The sequence below is a fragment of the Octopus sinensis genome, linkage group LG1 (genome assembly GCF_006345805.1).
Source record: "Octopus sinensis linkage group LG1, ASM634580v1, whole genome shotgun sequence".
Taxonomy (NCBI): Eukaryota; Metazoa; Mollusca; class Cephalopoda; order Octopoda; family Octopodidae; genus Octopus; species Octopus sinensis.
Window position 1 is genome coordinate 67,690,050 of NC_042997.1, and position 18,190 is coordinate 67,708,239.

At 40.8% G+C, this 18,190-nt stretch overlaps 1 protein-coding gene across 2 annotated transcripts in view; it reads left to right on the plus strand.

Moving 5' to 3' along the window:
- The window catches only part of LOC115213950 (uncharacterized protein F21D5.5), an 87,288-nt gene that overhangs the window by 43,924 nt on the left and 25,174 nt on the right, over positions 1–18,190 (plus strand). For both annotated transcript variants that reach the window (XM_036501701.1, XM_029782955.2), the window contains exon 14: positions 265–326. In XM_036501701.1, coding sequence (XP_036357594.1) covers positions 265–326 — 62 coding nt within the window. The remainder of the gene's footprint in view (positions 1–264; positions 327–18,190) is intronic.

Consider the following 18,190-nt stretch of genomic DNA (forward strand, 5'->3'; position numbering starts at 1 on the left):
TGATTTAAATATCTCACTTAACCCTTCTTGTTATGCAAATTGTAGCAGGTTTTTTAAATTTATTCTTTCTTTCAATAAAATTTTTTTCATTGTTAAGGTTATGTAATTATAGTGTAAATTCATTTTTCTTTGTGTTCAGTGTTTTAATGGCTTTCATCACCCTTTTCATTTAATTTACAAAGAGCTTGTTAATTTGAAGCTATGATTTTAAAAATATTTTTTATGTATTTTGTTTTTTTTACATTTTTCAAATTTCAATTCCAGCTGGAAAAAGTACCCTTGTAAAAGCTTATCTTGAGCCTGCTAACTATGTTCAAATTAATCGTGTAAGTATGTATTTTTTCCCTTAAATTTTCTTTGCAGGCAACAGTTTGACACAATGGTAAATTGTTGGTAAACCAAATCTAATAGTTGGTTTTAATCTCCATTTGCAATCACTTCAGTTAAGTAACTAATAGAAAAAAAAGAAGCAAAAACAACAAAAAGGTGCAGATGTGTCTGCGTGGTAAAAAGCTTATTTCCCAACCACATGATTCCAGGTCCACTCCACCTCATGAGACCTTGGGCAAGTTTTTCTACTATAGCCTCAAGCCGACCAAAGCTTTGTGAGTGGATCTGATAGCCAGAAGCTGAAAACAAGCCCATTTTATTAATATATATTTATATATGAATACATGTGTGTCTGTATTTGTCCTCCACTGCCACTTGACAACTGGTGTTGGTGTGTTTATGTCACCGTAACTTAGCAGTTCTGCAAAAGAGACCAATAGAATAAGTACCAGACTTAAAAAAAAAAAAGTACCAGGGTTGATTCCTTCAACTAAAAATTCTGCAAGTCAGTGCTTCAGCTAAAGATAAAAGATAAATGCTTTACCTTTTCATGTACCTCATCTTCCCTGTAAATTGGAAGACTCTATATCAAAATTTTTTTAAATGTGTAGAGTCAACACAAATTAAATTGTTGAATTTTATCATTATAGGTTTATTGCTACAAGATTTTGTGTTCAAAGTTTGCCATGTTCAGATTTATTTTTCCTCATAGTTAACTAGCAGAGATACCCAGCATTGCTCAGGATTAAAATGGCATAGTTTTTTATTGTTTTACTTGTTTCAGTCATGTGATTTTGGCCGTGCTGGAGCACTGCCTTTAGTCGAGCAAATCAACCCCAAGATTTATTCTTTGTAAGCCTAGTATGTATTCTATCGGTGTCTTTTGCTGAAGCTGTAAGTTATGGGGATGTAAACACAGTAACATCGGTTGTTAAGCGATGGTGGGGGTAGAAACACAAACACGCACATACATGCACACACACACATGCACGCGCACACACATGCATACACACGCACACACACACACACACGCACACAAACAAATATACACACATATATATATATATATGACAGTCTTTCAGTTTCCGTGTATGAAATCCACTAACAGGACAATGGTCGGCCTGAGGCTATAGTGTATATATATATATATATATACACACACACACACACACATGCACACATGTATATATATGTATATCAGTGCTGGTGGCACATAAGAGAACCATCCGAACGTGGCCGTTGCCAGTGCCGCCCTGACTGGCTTCCGTGCCAGTGGCACGTAAAAAGCACCATCCGATCGTGGCTGTTTGCCAGCCTCGCCTGACCTCTGTGCCGGTGGCACGTAAAAAGCACCATCCGACCGTGGCCGTTTGCCAGACTTGTCTGGCACCTGTGCAGGTGGCACGTAAAAAGCACCCACTACACTCATGGAGTGGTTGGCGTTAGGAAGGGCATCCAGCCGTAGAAACATTGCCAGATCAGACTGGGCCTGGTGCAGCCTTCTGGCTTCCCAGACCCCAGTTGCACCGTCCAACCCATGCCAGCTTGGAAAGCGGACGCTAAACGATGATGATGGTGATGTATATATATATATATATAATTAAAACAGTAAATAATAAATATATATATGGGTATGTATATACCAATAACTATATGCAAACAGCATGAAATGCATAAACAACGAGAGAGAAAAAATGGTAAAGAGGACATGTAAACACAGAAATGACCCTTCATCAGTTGTTAGCTCTCTATCTACCCCTCATTTCGAGCATTCAATGACAATACGAGCCTTTAAAGACAGTTGCTCCTATAAATTCTAAAATAAAATTTAGGATGTATGGGGGGTCAAAGTTGGGAACAAAAACAGGACAGTAGAGATATGCAAAGAAACCGAACAAAAACAAATATGGAGGGTCGTCAGACCAGAACAAGAGGAGAATAGTGAACTCTGGGAGAAATACATATATCATCATCATCATCATCATCATCGTTTAACGTCCGCTTTCCGCGCTAGCACGGGTTGGACGGTTCGACCGGGTCTGGGAAGCCAGGGGCTGCTCCAGGCTCCAGTCTGAATCTGGCAGAGTTTCTACGGCTGGATGCCCTTCCTAACGCCAACCACTCCGTGAGTGGATTGGGTGCTTTTTACGTGCCACCTGCACAGGGGCCGGAGGGTCCGGCATCGTCACGATCGGTTCGAGCATTTTAACGTGTCAGCGGCACGGGGGCAACGAGGTCCGGGGTACTTTGGGGATCGGGGTACTTTGGGGATCCAGGGTACTTTGGGGATCCGGGGTACTTAGAATGGGTAGGGGGTATGTGGAATTGCTGCAGAAAGCAGCCCGGGTCTTTGTAGTCACAGCATATCTCCAGAGATCTCGGTCCTTCGCCATTGCCTCAGTGAGGCCCAATGCTCTGAGGTCATGCTTGACCACCTCATCCCATGTCTTCCTGGGTCTACCTCTCCCCCTGATACCTTCAACTGTTTGGGAGTGGCACTTCTTCACCCATCTCTCTTCATCCATCCGCAGCACATGACCATACCATCGCAAGCGTCGCTCTTGCACACCACATCTGATGCTTCTTATATCCAGCATTTCTCTCAGGATACTTACACTCTGTTTTGCGTGCACACTGACACTACACATCCAGCGGATCATGCTAGCTTCATTTCTTTCAAGTCTACGCATGTCTTCTGCAGTCACAGCCCATGTTTCATTACCGTGAAGCATGGCAGTTCGCACACATGCATCATACAATCTACCTTTTGCTCTGAGGGAGAGACCTTTTGTTGCCAGTAGGGGTAGGAGCTTTCTGAACTTTGCCCAGGCTATTCGTATTCTAGTGGTGATACTCTCTGTGCATCCACCTCCGCTACTAACTTGGTCACCCAGGTAGCGGAAACTATCAACTACTTCTAGTTTCTCTCCCTGGAGTGTGATGGAATCTGTTTTCTGAGTGTCTGTTGTGTCTATTGTCCCTGTGCATCTGCCGCACATGAAAGCTATCTTATCTGTTAATTTCCCTTTAATGTTGCTGCACCTCTTATGTGCCCATAACTTACATTGGGTGCATCTTATGGAGTTTCTACCTGTACCTTTCCTACAGGTTGAGCAGGGCCACCTACCCGAGGGGATGTGTGCTGAGTACCTCTTGCTGCTTACTAATACTTTGGTCTTTGCTACATTTATTCTAAGGCCCTTTGATTCCAACCCTTGCTTCCACACCCGAAATTTCTCTTCTAGTTCCGGTAGTGATTCTGCTATGAGAGCTAGGTCATCGGCATAGAGGAGCTCCCAGGGGCATCCCGTTTTGAATTCCTCTGTTATTGCCTGAAGGACTATGATGAATAAAAGGGGACTGAGGGCTGAGCCCTGGTGCACACCTACTTCTACCCAGAATTCTTCACTATATTCGTTGCCAATCCTAACCTTGCTGACAGCCTCTCTGTATAGAGCCTGTACAGCCCTTATTAGCCATTCTTCAATCTCCAGTTTCCGCATCGACCACCAGATTAGGGAACGGGGAACCCTGTCAAAGGCTTTCTCCAAGTCTACAAAAGCTATGTAGAGGGGTTTATCTTTAGCTAGGTACTTCTCCTGCAGTTGTCGGACCAGGAATATAGCATCAGTGGTGCTTCTACCTGGTACAAAACCGAACTGCATTTCATCTAAACAAATTCTCTCCCTAATGAGATTGGTTATGACCTTCTCTGAGACCTTCATCACCTGGTCCAACAGTTTGATACCTCTGTAGTTATTTCTATCTAGAGCATCACCCTTACCCTTGTAGCAGTTGACTATGGTGCTGCTGCACCAGTCATTGGGTATGACTCCATTGTGAACTACCTGGTTTACAATGCGGGTGACTATGGCATAGCCCACATAGCCAGCTGTTTTAAGCATCTCAGCAGTGATTCCTGATAGGCCAGGGGCTTTGCCTGGTTTCATATCCTTAATTGCCTTATCTACAAGGGAGCTGTCTATTCGGGTAGCTGGTCCCTCTACTGGGTCAACATTTGGCAGGCTCTCCTCCTCCCATTCATTCTCCTCATTCAGCAGTCTTTCATAATGGCTTCTCCAAGCCTCTTTCTTTTCACTAGTAGTAAAAGCAAGTGCCCCATCATCCATGCGGACACATTTCTCTCCTATAACATCGCTATTTTCTCTGACACACTGTCTGGCAATCCGAAATACTTCAGCTCTTTGATCCTCGCGACGCTGGACATTGGCAAACTTCTTCTTTTCTGCTACATCTTTGGCAATGTATACCTGCCGCCCAGCCTCCCTTTTGGCTATCTGGTACAGTTCCCTGCTGCCCCCATCCTTCCAGGCTTTCCAGGCCCGTCTCTTTTCACAGATGGCTTTATCTACTGCACTATTCCACCACCACGTAATTCTAGGTCTGGAAGGGACTTTGCACCATCCACAGACTTGGTCTGTGGCACTCAACAAGCTGTCCCGTAGGAATTCCCAGCTACCTTCTATGTCTGACGTCTCAAGCTCCTCCTCCCTCTCATCAAATTTCTTGATGAGTATGTCCCTAAATTTCTGACCATGCGAAGGGTTCTTTAGCCTCCAAATCCTTCTTTTCTGGATTGGTTTGTTTCTTGGAGTCCTTCTGGCCTCAAGCTTAAAGTCACTGATGATTAATCTATGCTGAGGGATACATTCTTCACCCGGGAGGGTCTTTGTATTCAAGAGCAACCCTGCATCCCGTTGTCTGGTGAGGATGAAGTCTATTTGGCTAGCGGAGTCTCCTGACTGATATGTTATAAGGTGGCAGACTGGCTTCTTGAAGTTAGTGTTGCAGATTGAAAGGTTACATGCATCACAGAATTCCAGCAGTCTAGTTCCCTCATCATTTCTGGTGCCAATACCATAGCCACCATGTACCCCAGTGAAGATACCCGATTCCCGCCCAACATGCCCATTAAAATCTCCACCTACAAAGATGAGGTCCTTGTTACTAGTCTTTGAAGTAGCCTGCAGAAGGGTATCATAAAAGTTGTCCTTCTGATCATTTGGTAGTCCCGCTTGTGGGGCATAGGCTGAGATAATCATAGCTGTGCCACTCTGTAGGACCAACCTGAGCTTAAGCACTCTATCACAAACCCTGACAACCTCTATGACCTTATCCACCCATTCCTCCGCAAGGAGAATGCCTACACCCCCTACACCTTCCGCGTTACCTTGCCAGTAGAGTTTGTATCTAAGTGCCTTGCCCGTGAGGACCCTAGCCGAAGCATCTCTCCATCTTACCTCTTGTATGCAGCATACATCAACCTGTCTTCTCTCTAGCATCTCTACAATCTCACTAGACTTGCCTGTCAATGTACCAACATTGATAGTGCCAACTCTGAAAACTGGGAAGGAGATGTGGGGGGGGACGGGGGGGATTCGGCGCCTGAGAAGAGGAGGGTTGTTGTGGTGGTGATAGTTTTCGTGGTATTTTTCTTTTGATCTCTCTTCCAACCTGACCACGCCGTGGGCAGGAGCTGGTGTTAGCAGTGGACATTCGTTATCGTCACTGAGTAACGTAATTAGGTAGAGGAAAGAAATACAGATATTCTAGAGTTGAGTTGGGGAGGGGGGGTCCAGTTGAGGCGGGTAATATAGGGGAGCAACCAGTGGGGAAGGTTGGGGTAAGGAGGAACGATGGCAGGAAGGGTTGGTGTAGGTTCGTAAGAAATAAAAACGTAGGATATTACGAGGCGGGAGGGTACTAAAAGGGGATGGTCAGATTGAGGCAGTGTCAGGAGGAAGCGTAAGATCGGTGGGCAGTTGATGAGCTATGGCGCTAGCAGCTTGTCTTTTCACAGTGAAAGCATATGAGGAGAAGGGGTAGTGGGGGGAGGAGGAGGGAGTAGGGCGTATCCGGTGTAGATGAGTAGGGCGTATCCGGTGTAGATGAGTAGGGCGTATCCGGTGTAGATGGTGAGAACAGGGTATACTGGTATTGGTGGTGGGGGTGAGAACAGTGTTCACCGGTATTGGTGGTGGGGGTGAGAACAGTGTTCACCGGCATTGGTGGTGGGGGTGAGAACAGTGTTCACCGGTATTGGTGGTGGGGGTGAGAACAGTGTTCATCGGTATTGGTGGTGGGGGTGGGGGGCGGGCGCACCGCCGATGACGGAAAGATGGGAAAAGATGGGATTACGGCTTGAGGTAGCCTAAGGTTAAATTTCGTAGAGAGAGAGATAGGAAAGATAAATCAAGTTATGGCGAAGGCTTGAAAGTAGCCTAAAAGGTTAAATTTTCGTAGTGAATGAGATGGGTAAGACGAATCAAGTTATCAATGTATGAATAAACGTAGTAACAACGAATAAAAATAGTAAGATAAATTTTTAAGAACTTGCTGCGGGCATCGACCATATATATATATATATATATACACATAAACAATTGCAGTGTGGAAGGTGTTTATAAGCCATTTAAAAAAACACAGAAACTGTTAGATTCACTTCAACATTTAAATTTAATTTGCCAAAATATTTTCATATTTTTGAGACCACGACCTGATTACTGACTTGTCTCAAAGCAACAAAAATATTTTGGCAAATTAATTTCAAATGATGAAGTGAATCTAACAGTTTTTTGTGTGTTTTTAAATGGCTTATAAACACTTTCCACGCTTTTCGTTTCAGTACATGCTCTCAGATCAGGTCACTTGCTATGTAAGTACATCTCCGTAATATATATATATATCGACATATATATATATACATATATATGTACATATATATCTATATAAAACTATATATATATATATTATATATATATATATATATATATATACACATAAACAATTGCAGTGTGGAAGGTGTTTATAAGCCATTTAAAAAAACACAGAAACTGTTAGATTCACTTCAACATTTAAATTTAATTTGCCAAAATATTTTCATATTTTTGAGACCACGACCTGATTACTGACTTGTCTCAAAGCAACAAAAATATTTTGGCAAATTAAATTCAAATGATGAAGTGAATCTAACAGTTTTTTGTGTGTTTTTAAATGGCTTATAAACACTTTCCACGCTTTTCGTTTCAGTACATGCTCTCAGATCAGGTCACTTGCTATGTAAGTACATCTCCGTAATATATATATATATCGACATATATATATATACATATATATGTACATATATATCTATATAAAACTATATATATATATATATATATTATATATATATATATATATATACATACATACTGCTGAGTGAGCACTTCCTAGGCTGATTTCACTGCAGAGGGAACTTTTGAACACACTGTATATACATATATACACACACACATATATACATATACATACTATATGCACACACATATATACATACTATATGCACACATATATATATGTGGAGGCGCACTGGCCCAGTGGTTAGGGCAGCGGATTCACGGTCGTAGGATTGCGGTTTTGATTCCCAGACCGGGCATTGTGAGTGTTTATTGAGTGAAAACATCGAAAGCACCACGAGGCTCCGGCAGGGGCTGGTGGCGATCCCTGCTGTACTCTTTCGCCACAACTTTCTCTTACTCTTCTGTTGACCTGCTCGCTTAGCCAGCGGGGTGGTGTCATTTGAAGGCTAAAACAATGCGAAGCGCATTGTGACCAGCAATGTGTAGCAACATCTGATAGCCTGGTCGGTCACGGTGATCATGGTGATATATATATATATATATATATATATGCATGCATGCATATAAACAGTGATGACGATGATGATACACATACAAAGATATACGTATACACACATGCTCACATATATATATATATATATATATATATATATAGTTAATCCAAACAAGAAAACACAAAAAGACAAAAAAACACAACAACGCGAGGACGTGGAACAAATAAAGTATTATTGGACGCTCAGGAAAGAAGGGAAGAAGGAGGGTTTAATGTTTTGAGTGGAGCTCTTCGTCGGAAACATAAGAGAAGGAAAGGTTCCGAGAAGGGAAGACAGAGGAAAAAAAATCGCCAGCGGTACTCACGAGGTCACATATTGGAAGACCGGAAGTAGAAAGGTGGAAGAATAATGTTTTTTAAAGACAGGAGAGTTTTCAAAGACAGTAGGTAGTATGTCAAAGACAAGGAAAGTGAGAGGGGGAATGTGTGTGGATGTGTGCGTGTGCGGAGGTCTGCGTGTGTGTGTATGTGTGCAATGATGACACGTGTGTGTGTGTGTATGTGTGTAGGGCGAACAACTGGCTAGTAGCTGGCCAGTGTAAGAATGAGTGGTGTTTTTTGTGTCCAGCCACAGGTCAAAACAAAGGTATGTGTGTGTGCGTGTATGTATATGTATCGTGTGTGTTTTGTTTGTAGTGTGTGTGTGTGTGTATGTGTGTGTTCGTGTGTGTATGCGTAGAGTTTGGGTGTGGCGAGTAACTGTGCTTAACTTAGTGTATGTGTGCGTGTGTGCTTGTACGTGCATGTGTGTATATATATGTATAATTGTGTGCCGTGTGTATGGGATGTATGTGTGGGTTCATTGTGTGTGTGTGTGTGTGTATGTATGTGCGTGTGTGTGTGTGTGTAAGCGTATATGGATGTATATGCGTGTATCCGTGGGGTTGTGAGTTTTGGGTGTGTGCATTGGTGTGCATGCGTATGTGCGCATGTTTTTGTGTGCGTATGTGTGTGTGTGTCTGGTTATATGTGTGTATGTATGTGTATGTGCGCGTGTAGGTATATATTGTGTGTATGTATATGTGTCGGTGTGTATGTGAATTTGTGTGTTTGTATGTGTGTGTGTGCGCGTGTATTGTATATATATGTAAATGTGTGTGCGTGTGTGTGTACATGCGTGCGAGTGAATGTATGTATATATGTGCGTGTGTGTACAAATGTAGAGGTTTATATGTGTGTTTATATGTGTGTATATATATGTATGCAAGCTCACACTTTATAATTGAAAGATTGATGGAAAAAAAAATTGGTGTGGGTGTATGTGAATCCACAGGCACACACACACACACTGACGTACGCCTGCAATACAGCCAACCCCATATGCATGTATGTGTGTGTGTGTATGTATGTATGTATGTGTGTATGTATGTCTGTGTGTGTATGTGTGTATGTATGTATGTATGTGTGTGTACGTATGTGTGTGTGTGTGAATGTATACGTGTGAGAGTTTTTCTGGAGTTGTGTGAGCATAATGTACATGCGTGTGCATGTGTGCGGTTACGTGCGTGTATGTGTGTGTGTGTCTCTGCTAGGTGTTTGTAAGAGTGTGCGTATCTGTATGAGTATTGTTTGTTGGTGTGTGTGCACGGGCATGTGTGTGGGGGGTGTATAGGTGTGGAAGTATGTGTGCGTACATGTGCATTTTGGATGTATGTGTGTGGTGTGTTGGAAGTAGGTGTGTTCGTGGATGCGTGAGTATGTGTGTGTGTGTGTTTCTGTATAAGGACAAAATATAAAAAAAAAGGTTGCTAGTGGGGAGAGGTGGAGTGCAGTCACTAAGAGGAGGAGGCTGTGTTGAGTCCGTGTGGGGTATTGGTCTGTAGAGGGAAAATGAATCGTTGCTCCAAGTGGAGCCTGGATTGTGGAGGACCGTTGTGTGGGGCGAGACCAAGCAGTGATGTCATCAGGGGAATGGCTGGCCGAGCGGAAGTGACGTGCGACAGGAGAATTGGACCGTAGACGAACATCCCTTAGATGTTCGGCGAATTGGTCTGACAACCGGCGTCCCATCTGTCCTATATACAGCATTCCGCAGAGGTTGCATTTAATGCAGTATATGAGACCAGACGAAGTGCACGTAAAAGAATGTCTGATACATACAGTTCGCTGGTTGGAACCGGTGACAGCAGTGGTGTTGGTGATGAAGGGGCAGGTGTTGCAGCAGGATCTGGAGCAAGGGAAGGATCCGTGTGGGGCTGAGGGGGAAGAAGAGAGAGTGCTATGGACCAGGAGGTCGCGTAGATTCTAGGCTCATTTGAAGGAGGACAGGGGTGGGTTGGGGAAAATGGGATCGAGCTGGAGATGACAGTAGGCATGTAGTATCTTCTGACGAAGGGGTAGAGTAGAGGGGTGGAAAAGGAGGGGAAAGGGGGTTGGGGTGGGTGGGTGAGAAGAAGGAGAAAGGGCGGTGGTGCGGTCGATGCGGCGGGTGAGGGTGTTCAAGACCAGGGTAGGTGGGTATCCTTGATGCCTGAACAGGCGGGCCAGGTATTGAGACTGGGTCTCGAAATCCTGGTCGCGGCTGCACAAGCATCGGAGGTGGAGGAACTGGGAGTAGGCGATGGTCCGTTTGGTGTGGAAGGGATGGGAGGAGGAGAAGTTGAGATAGAGGTGGGAATCCGTGGGTTTGAAGAAGGCGGAGGTGGTGAGAGAGTGGGAGGGGTGGTCAATGTTGAGAGAGATATCAAGGAAGTTAACAGAGGTATTGGAGATTGGTGGAAGTGAATTGTAGAGAGGGGTGGAAGTTAGAGAGGAAAGAGATGAAGTGGCAGAGTTGTTCGCGGGAAAGGGAGGTGGCGCCTATGCAGTCATCTATGTAGTGGCCGTATAGTTCCGGGGTCGGCCTGGAGAATTGGGAGAATTCTTGGGCCTCAATGTAGCCAACAAAGAGATTGGCGAAATTGGGGCCCATTCTCGTTCCCATCGCGACCCCAGACAACTATTGGTACGTTTCCCCGGCGAACGTGAAACAGTTGAGGGTGAGGACGAGCTCTGCCAGGTGGAGAAGGGTGGGGGCGCTAGGGGTGGGGTCGGGACGACGGTCGAGGAAGTGTTGGAGGGCTATGAGACCGTCGTTGTGGGGAATTACCGTATACAGGGATTTTATGTCTAAGGTGAAGAGGAGGTGTGAGGGGCTGGAAGGGAAGGAAAAGGAATTGAAGAGACGGAGGGCGTGGTTGGTGTCATGTATGTGGGATGGGAGGGCTGCGACTAAGGGGGACAGGATGCGGTCGAGGTATAAGGAAAGGCGTTCAGTGGGGCAATTACAGGCGGAAACAATGGGGCGGCAAGGGTTATTGGGTTTATGAATTTTGGGAAGGAAATAGATGGTGGAGGTGCGGGGTGTGCGGACGATGAGGTTGGTGGCGGTGGGGGGTTTCTACAATTACATTTCTTTCCGGGGCCTTTCCTAGTTTTATTTCTATTGTTACCTTTACTTTTTGTGTCTCCAGTTCTAGACAAGTTTCCCTCTTTCATTCCATCAAATCTTCCCTTATTACATGGGTTCGATAGACCCGGTAAAGGCAGACTGTTTGTACCATTGGCATTAGGTGTTACAAAATTATTATACGCAGTTCCTTGGTCATCCTCAAAAGAACTTTTCCAGCTAATTCGCCCCAGCAAGCTTGCTTCTATTGATTGATGCAATAATCGAAGCAAAGTTAGGCATTACAGAGTAAGAGAACTTGATCGTTGACTTGTTGCAAATGCTATAGTATTTATGATTCTTTGGGAAGTTCTCCTTCAGAATTCTAAAAAACATTTTTGGTAAGTTCCTTACTCTAAGGGAGAAAGGGGGAGCGAACCAAACAACTTCCCTTATTCTAGACCGTGAACCTCCGTTTTGTTTAACTCCTTGTCAAAATTATTAATTTTCTTATACCTGTACCTATTGCGAGTATCCCTAAACACATTACTACTCAAAGGCCTTCTATTATTGCAGTTGGGGGGGGGGGTTCCCTGCATTAGTATTTGTGACGTGCTTAAATGGCAAACCAGCCATTTTGTTTTTGAGTCTAGTATTAAGGATATAAAGTATTTTAGATTTGAAACCACTTAATCTTAGGGCATTATTATACACCGGTGCATGCTGTTCAAAAATCTTTTCATTCGCAGGTAAATTAGATATTCTAGTTGAAATTGCAGTAACGATGCTGTCTATTATTGCATCAATCAATAGAAGCAAGCTTGCTGGGCGGAATAGCTGGAAAAGTTCTTTTGAGGATGACCAAGGAACTGCATATAATAATTTTGTAACACCTAATGCCAATGGTACAAACAGTCTGCCTTTACCGGGTCTATCGAACCCATGTAATAAGGGAAGATTTGATGGAATGAAAGAGGGAAACTTGTCTAGAACTGGAGACACAAAAAGTAAAGGTAACAATAGAAATAAAACTAGGAAAGGCCCTGGAAAGAAATGTAATTGTAGAAACCCCGAATTATGTCCTTTAGATGGTTCCTGTCTAGTTACTAACGTTGTATATAAATGTGTAGTCAAGGACGAGGATAAGTTAAATAAATTTTATATAGGTAGCACGGTAGATTTTAAGGCTAGATATAGATCACATATGAGCTCATTTTCTAACGATAAATACTGTAATTCAACAACACTTGCATCCCATATACACAATTTGAAGAAAAATAATAAGAATTATTATCTAGAATGGTCCATTATCTCTAAAACCCCAAATTTCAAGGGAATATTAACAAGTGTAAGCTGTGCATAAGGGAATCCCTTACCATCCTTAGGTGTTATGGACCGCACACTCTGAATAAATTTACTAACGTGATTCCTTTTTGCATCCATAAATTTTCTTCTACATTCTTAAAAGTGTATAAGAATAAAATAAGTTGTAGAAAATAAATAATTTAGTTCTTACAGGGTTTGAAACCACGGAGGTTCAATTTAATTTAATTTAATTTAACTTAATTTAATTTAATACACCCATTTAAAAGAATTTTTTTTACTGATTTATTTTTCTACTGCTTTAAAAAAATTTTTTTACTGCTTTAATTCTTTCTTTTGGGCTCGTCTGAGCATGACTTCTTCAATAAGAAAGCACACAATATTGTGTTAAGCCTGGTACGCGATGATGTCTGTCTCTCTATTTTTTTCCCCTGACGAAGGAGTTATTATCGTGATGCACCCTAGTGCTTTAAACACAATAATATACCCCTGAAATGGCCATAGGGAATGTAAATATGGCTTCCTCTTATTTGAAAAGTAAATTTATAAGATTTTCTAAACGATGAACTTTTATTTTATTTTACATTATATATTATATATTTTTTATATGCTTCCTATATATATATATATATTTTTATATACCTATATATTTATATATTACTTTATACTATATTTTCACGTATTTACTTTCTAGGTGTTGTAATGGTTTTTTAAAAAAATATATTTTTCTTGATTGCTAAAGTATTAGCTTTTAACCGTGATGAACTGTATTCACACATTTTTTCTCGCACTTTCTTATATGCTTGTACAGATGAGTTACATTCCATCTTCCGTGATGTTTAAATGTATATTCTATGATTAAATGTTTGAGTTATGAAATGTTATGTGGATGACCTTGCATTTGTTTGTTCTATAACCTTAGTTTGATATATATATATATATATATATATATATATATATATATATAATGAAACTATTAAAAGTGAAACAATATAAATGTGAAACTATTAAAAGTGAAACAATATAAAAGTGAAACTATAACTGTTACTCCATTGAAGGTTTCACTTTTATTCTTGCATTGTTTTAATCCAAACTAATTACATGTTGATACTCCTGAGGTCTCGTAGTATTACCATATAAAATTTGATTTAATTTGGTTGTGCTGTTTGAGAATGCATTGGGAACAGACAGAGATACAAAGGATTATGTATATATATATATATATATATATATATATATATACCGGAGTAAACACATAAATGTGAAACAAGGTGGAAAAAAGAGTACTCAAATACCAGTGGTAGAGTAATATGCTTTATTTAAAGCAGCAGAAAATTCAACAAAATCTGTTACTCTGAGTTTCTCGTTGCCGTTCATCAGACAGTTTTTGCTAGAATCTAGCAAAAACTGTCTGATGAACGGCAACGAGAAACTCAGAGTAACAGATTTTGTTGAATTTTCTGCTGCTTTAAATAAAGTATATATATATATATATAGATAGATATAGATAGATAGAGAGATGAAAGAGTACTAGTAGTTTTACTAGGTTTAGTTTAATTCATTGTGATTCTGTTCCCTTTTCAAAAAGAGCCTTCGGTATATGTGAAGATACTCAATTTTTATTGTTATATAGATTTATTGCTACAAGATTGTGTGGTCAAAGTTTGCCATGTTCAGATTCAGATTACTTTTCATCCATCTATAGTTAATGAAAGAGTACCAGTAATTTTACTGGGTTTAATATAATTCAGTGTGATTCTGTTCCCTTTTGAAGAAGGGCCTTCTGTATTTGTAAGAAAATTGTCATTACTTTACTATTTCTAATTTATTGTTGTTAAAAGTATTTGACCTTGATATTAATTTTCTTTTGTTTTTTTTTTTTGTCTTTACTGTTCTAAATTTTGCATTCTGGGTTAAGAAAGTTTACTTTGTGTATAGTCTATCACTTATGTTTTTGAATTTTACGGCTTAGTCATTTTTATGAAGTGCTTCTGATACTGGTGGGAGAAGAGGAAACTCTCAAATTCAATGTACTAAACCTTATTGCAAAAAAATTAATTCTTTATTTGTGGTTCCCATGCTTGGTAACTCCTCCCCCCACACATACACACACATATATTTTGTTACCTGTTATGTCACTAACTTGCAGTTTTTCAAACTATACCGACTAGGTTTTTTGGGACAGTGATGAATTTGTTGTCTCTAGGGAGACAACAATATTAATAACACATGCACTGATTCAATTCCACTCCTCCATTATTAGTTAATTGGTTAAATACCTATCCCCCTAATTAATTGATCATTTGTTTAACTTGTTAGTTAAACAGTCAATCGTTTGTTTTGTTTTGTTTTTATTTTGTTTGTCAGACTTATTTTGTTGCCATTCACAACTTTTTCAGTGATTCCCATTTCATTATAGGGGCTGTGTTTGCCTGAGTCCTCGTTGCTTGTATGTGTGTAGAATATGGTAGGGGTATATGAATATGGTGTGTGTCTGTGTGTGAGATTATATGTGTGCATATATGCATGTCTGTGTCTGTATCCCTGTATCTGTGTGCGTGCATGAGTGTGTACATATATGCTTGTGTGTGGTGTGTGTGTGTGTGTGCACGTATGTGTACTTCTGCATCTATGTGCATGTTTGTATGTGCATGTGTGTGTGTGTGCCTGTGTATGTCTGTGTGCTCATGTGTATGTATGTGTGTCTGTACATGTGTGTGTTTATGTGCAAATACATGATGTGTATGTTGGTTTGTGTATGGTTGTGTGTTCCTCTGTCCTTGTATGTATGTGTTTATGTGTGAATGCTTGTGTGAGTGTCTGCACGTGCATGTGCATGTGCCTGTGCCTATTTACGTGTGTGTATGTGTGCCCCTTTCGTATGCATGGTACATGTATGCCTGTGCATGTGTGTGGGGGCTGTGTGTGGATGTATGTGCATATCTATCTGTACTACTTATTTATCTACTTACCTATTTATCTACCTGCCTGTCTCCCTATATACTTACCTCCCTACTTGGTTAACTAACTAGCATTCTACATAACTAACCTTACCACCTAAATACAATCCTACTTATTTACCTACATGACTGCCTGCCTACCTATCTACTTATCCAGCCACCCATCTACCTACCTACCTACTTTATGATTCTACCTATGTACCTACCTGTCTATTCAAATATACCTGTGTATTTACTCTGCACAGGTGGTATCTATGGTATTGAAGTATCTCTACCTCCTACATGTATTTTCTATTCAGTATGAGTAATGTTTCATTTATAAGGACACATTCTTATAGTTATGTCAAAGGTTCTCAACCATTTTTTATCCATGGACCCCTTTGATAACTATTTTATCCTGGTGGATCCTCATAGCTATTCAATGTTTAAAAACTAGTTTTATAGAAACTTCTTTCAAAATTCCTATTTTGTTTTTCACACATTCACTTGTGTAGGTTGAACTATGTAAAATGCTAGAGAAAGAAATGTAACTGTTTCTTGCAGTACATACCAATACATACAGCGAAAGCAAAATTTTTTAGGGTCTCTTAAAGAACTTTTGTGGATCCCCAGCTTACTATTTAGTTGTGTGGACCCCCAAAAACTTATATGGATTCTTAGGGGCCATATGGATCCTAGTTGAGAAACATTGGTCTTAATAACGAGTCCCTTGTGTGTTTGGACAACATGCAGATGTTAGTTTCCCATCATTATACTCTCTCTAATGTTCATTCAGCCTTTCTGCTAAACTCGTATAGGTCTCTCCAATGTATGCTATGCTCCTGTCCTTACAAACTCCTTTCATGCATCTTATGCTGTAGACTACATTCCTAGTCTTACACTTAATACTGGGATTAAAGGTACATACCACACAGTTCTTACCAGTGTATGTGGTATTGTCAAAGGGGTATGTCCTACATAATTGGGATCTGATGGACCTCCCTGGTTTCTGAATCTTAATGTTGAGTTTGATGTCCTTCAAAGCCTTCTTAAACCTACGTGCTAATTCCCCATGCAGTGTGGCCTCTACAGACATCAGTCCTTGATATTTATCAGCCTTATATTTATCAGCTTTGTTACAAACCCTCTGTATACTGTTCCAGTGTTTACTTTGGTATCTAGGATGGGTACCACTGACATTATTACAGATTATGTTATCTAATTTCTTTCTGGCACCCCTGTATACTTGAACCCTATCTTTCTGGTTGTATCCAGAGAACTGCATGCTGTGCATGAAGTTCTGTGCATGTCTCCATGTTTCATAGGGTTCACACAGACAGGCATGAGTGCACATACATGCAGATACCCACATACATACACAGGCATATGTGCACACACATACATACACTCATTCAAGCACTCACATAGACACACACACACCCAAATGGACACAGAAATACACAATCATACACAAACCTACACCATGTATATGCATGTGCACTCATATACAGACATAAGCACACACTGACATACATAAGGCATACACATACTATGCATACACATGCACAAATACACACTCACACACACACAAGCATACATGCATAAACACACCCCCTCACATGCACAGGTGCATACATGTATGGATGCAGAGTATACACACACACAGACACATCCATGCACATGACACAAGCATGCACACATGGATGCAAAAATACAGACATGTACAAAAGCATACACATACATACACTCTCACACATGCAAACACAGGTATATACACATTCACACAGTAACACATACACATACATACACATGCAGATAATCACACACACACACATTCAAGCAACAGGATCTTAGACAGGCAAATACAGCCCCTATAACAAAATGGGAGAGAAGTCACTGAAAAGGTTGTGAATGGCAATGAAAGAACTGACCCCCCCCCTAAAACCCTCCCCCCTCCAAACAATTGACTGTTTAATCAACAAGTTAAACAAACTATCAACTAGTTTGATAGATATTTAACCTGTTGCCTAATAATAAAGGTGTGGAATTGAGCCAGTGTGTGTGTTGGTGTGATGACTCCCTAGAGCCAACAAAATTTGTTTCAACACATAAATTCACATAAAGAATCCTGAAAACCAAATACAAAAATTAAATAGTTCTTACTTTAATTATTCTGTTGCTTAAGGTGGGAAACTGACAGGATTGTTAGCACACTGGGCAAAATACTTAACGGCATTTCGTTTATATTCACATCCTGAGTTCCAATGCTGCCTGGGTCAACTTTGGCTTTTATATTTTTGGGGTCGATAAAAAGAGCACTGGAGTTGGTGTAATTTACTTACCCACTCCTTTGAAATTGCTGGCCTTGTGCCAAAATTGGAAACAAGTTATTCTGTTATTTACTCTGGCTACCTCAGTTACTTTATCCCATACTCTGCCTATTCTAACAACTCCAGCATTGATACCCATTCAGAAGAACTTTTAATTGAGTTCCTTACTGTAAGAATTCTGGCTGAAGCTTTTCTCTGTCTTACCGTTT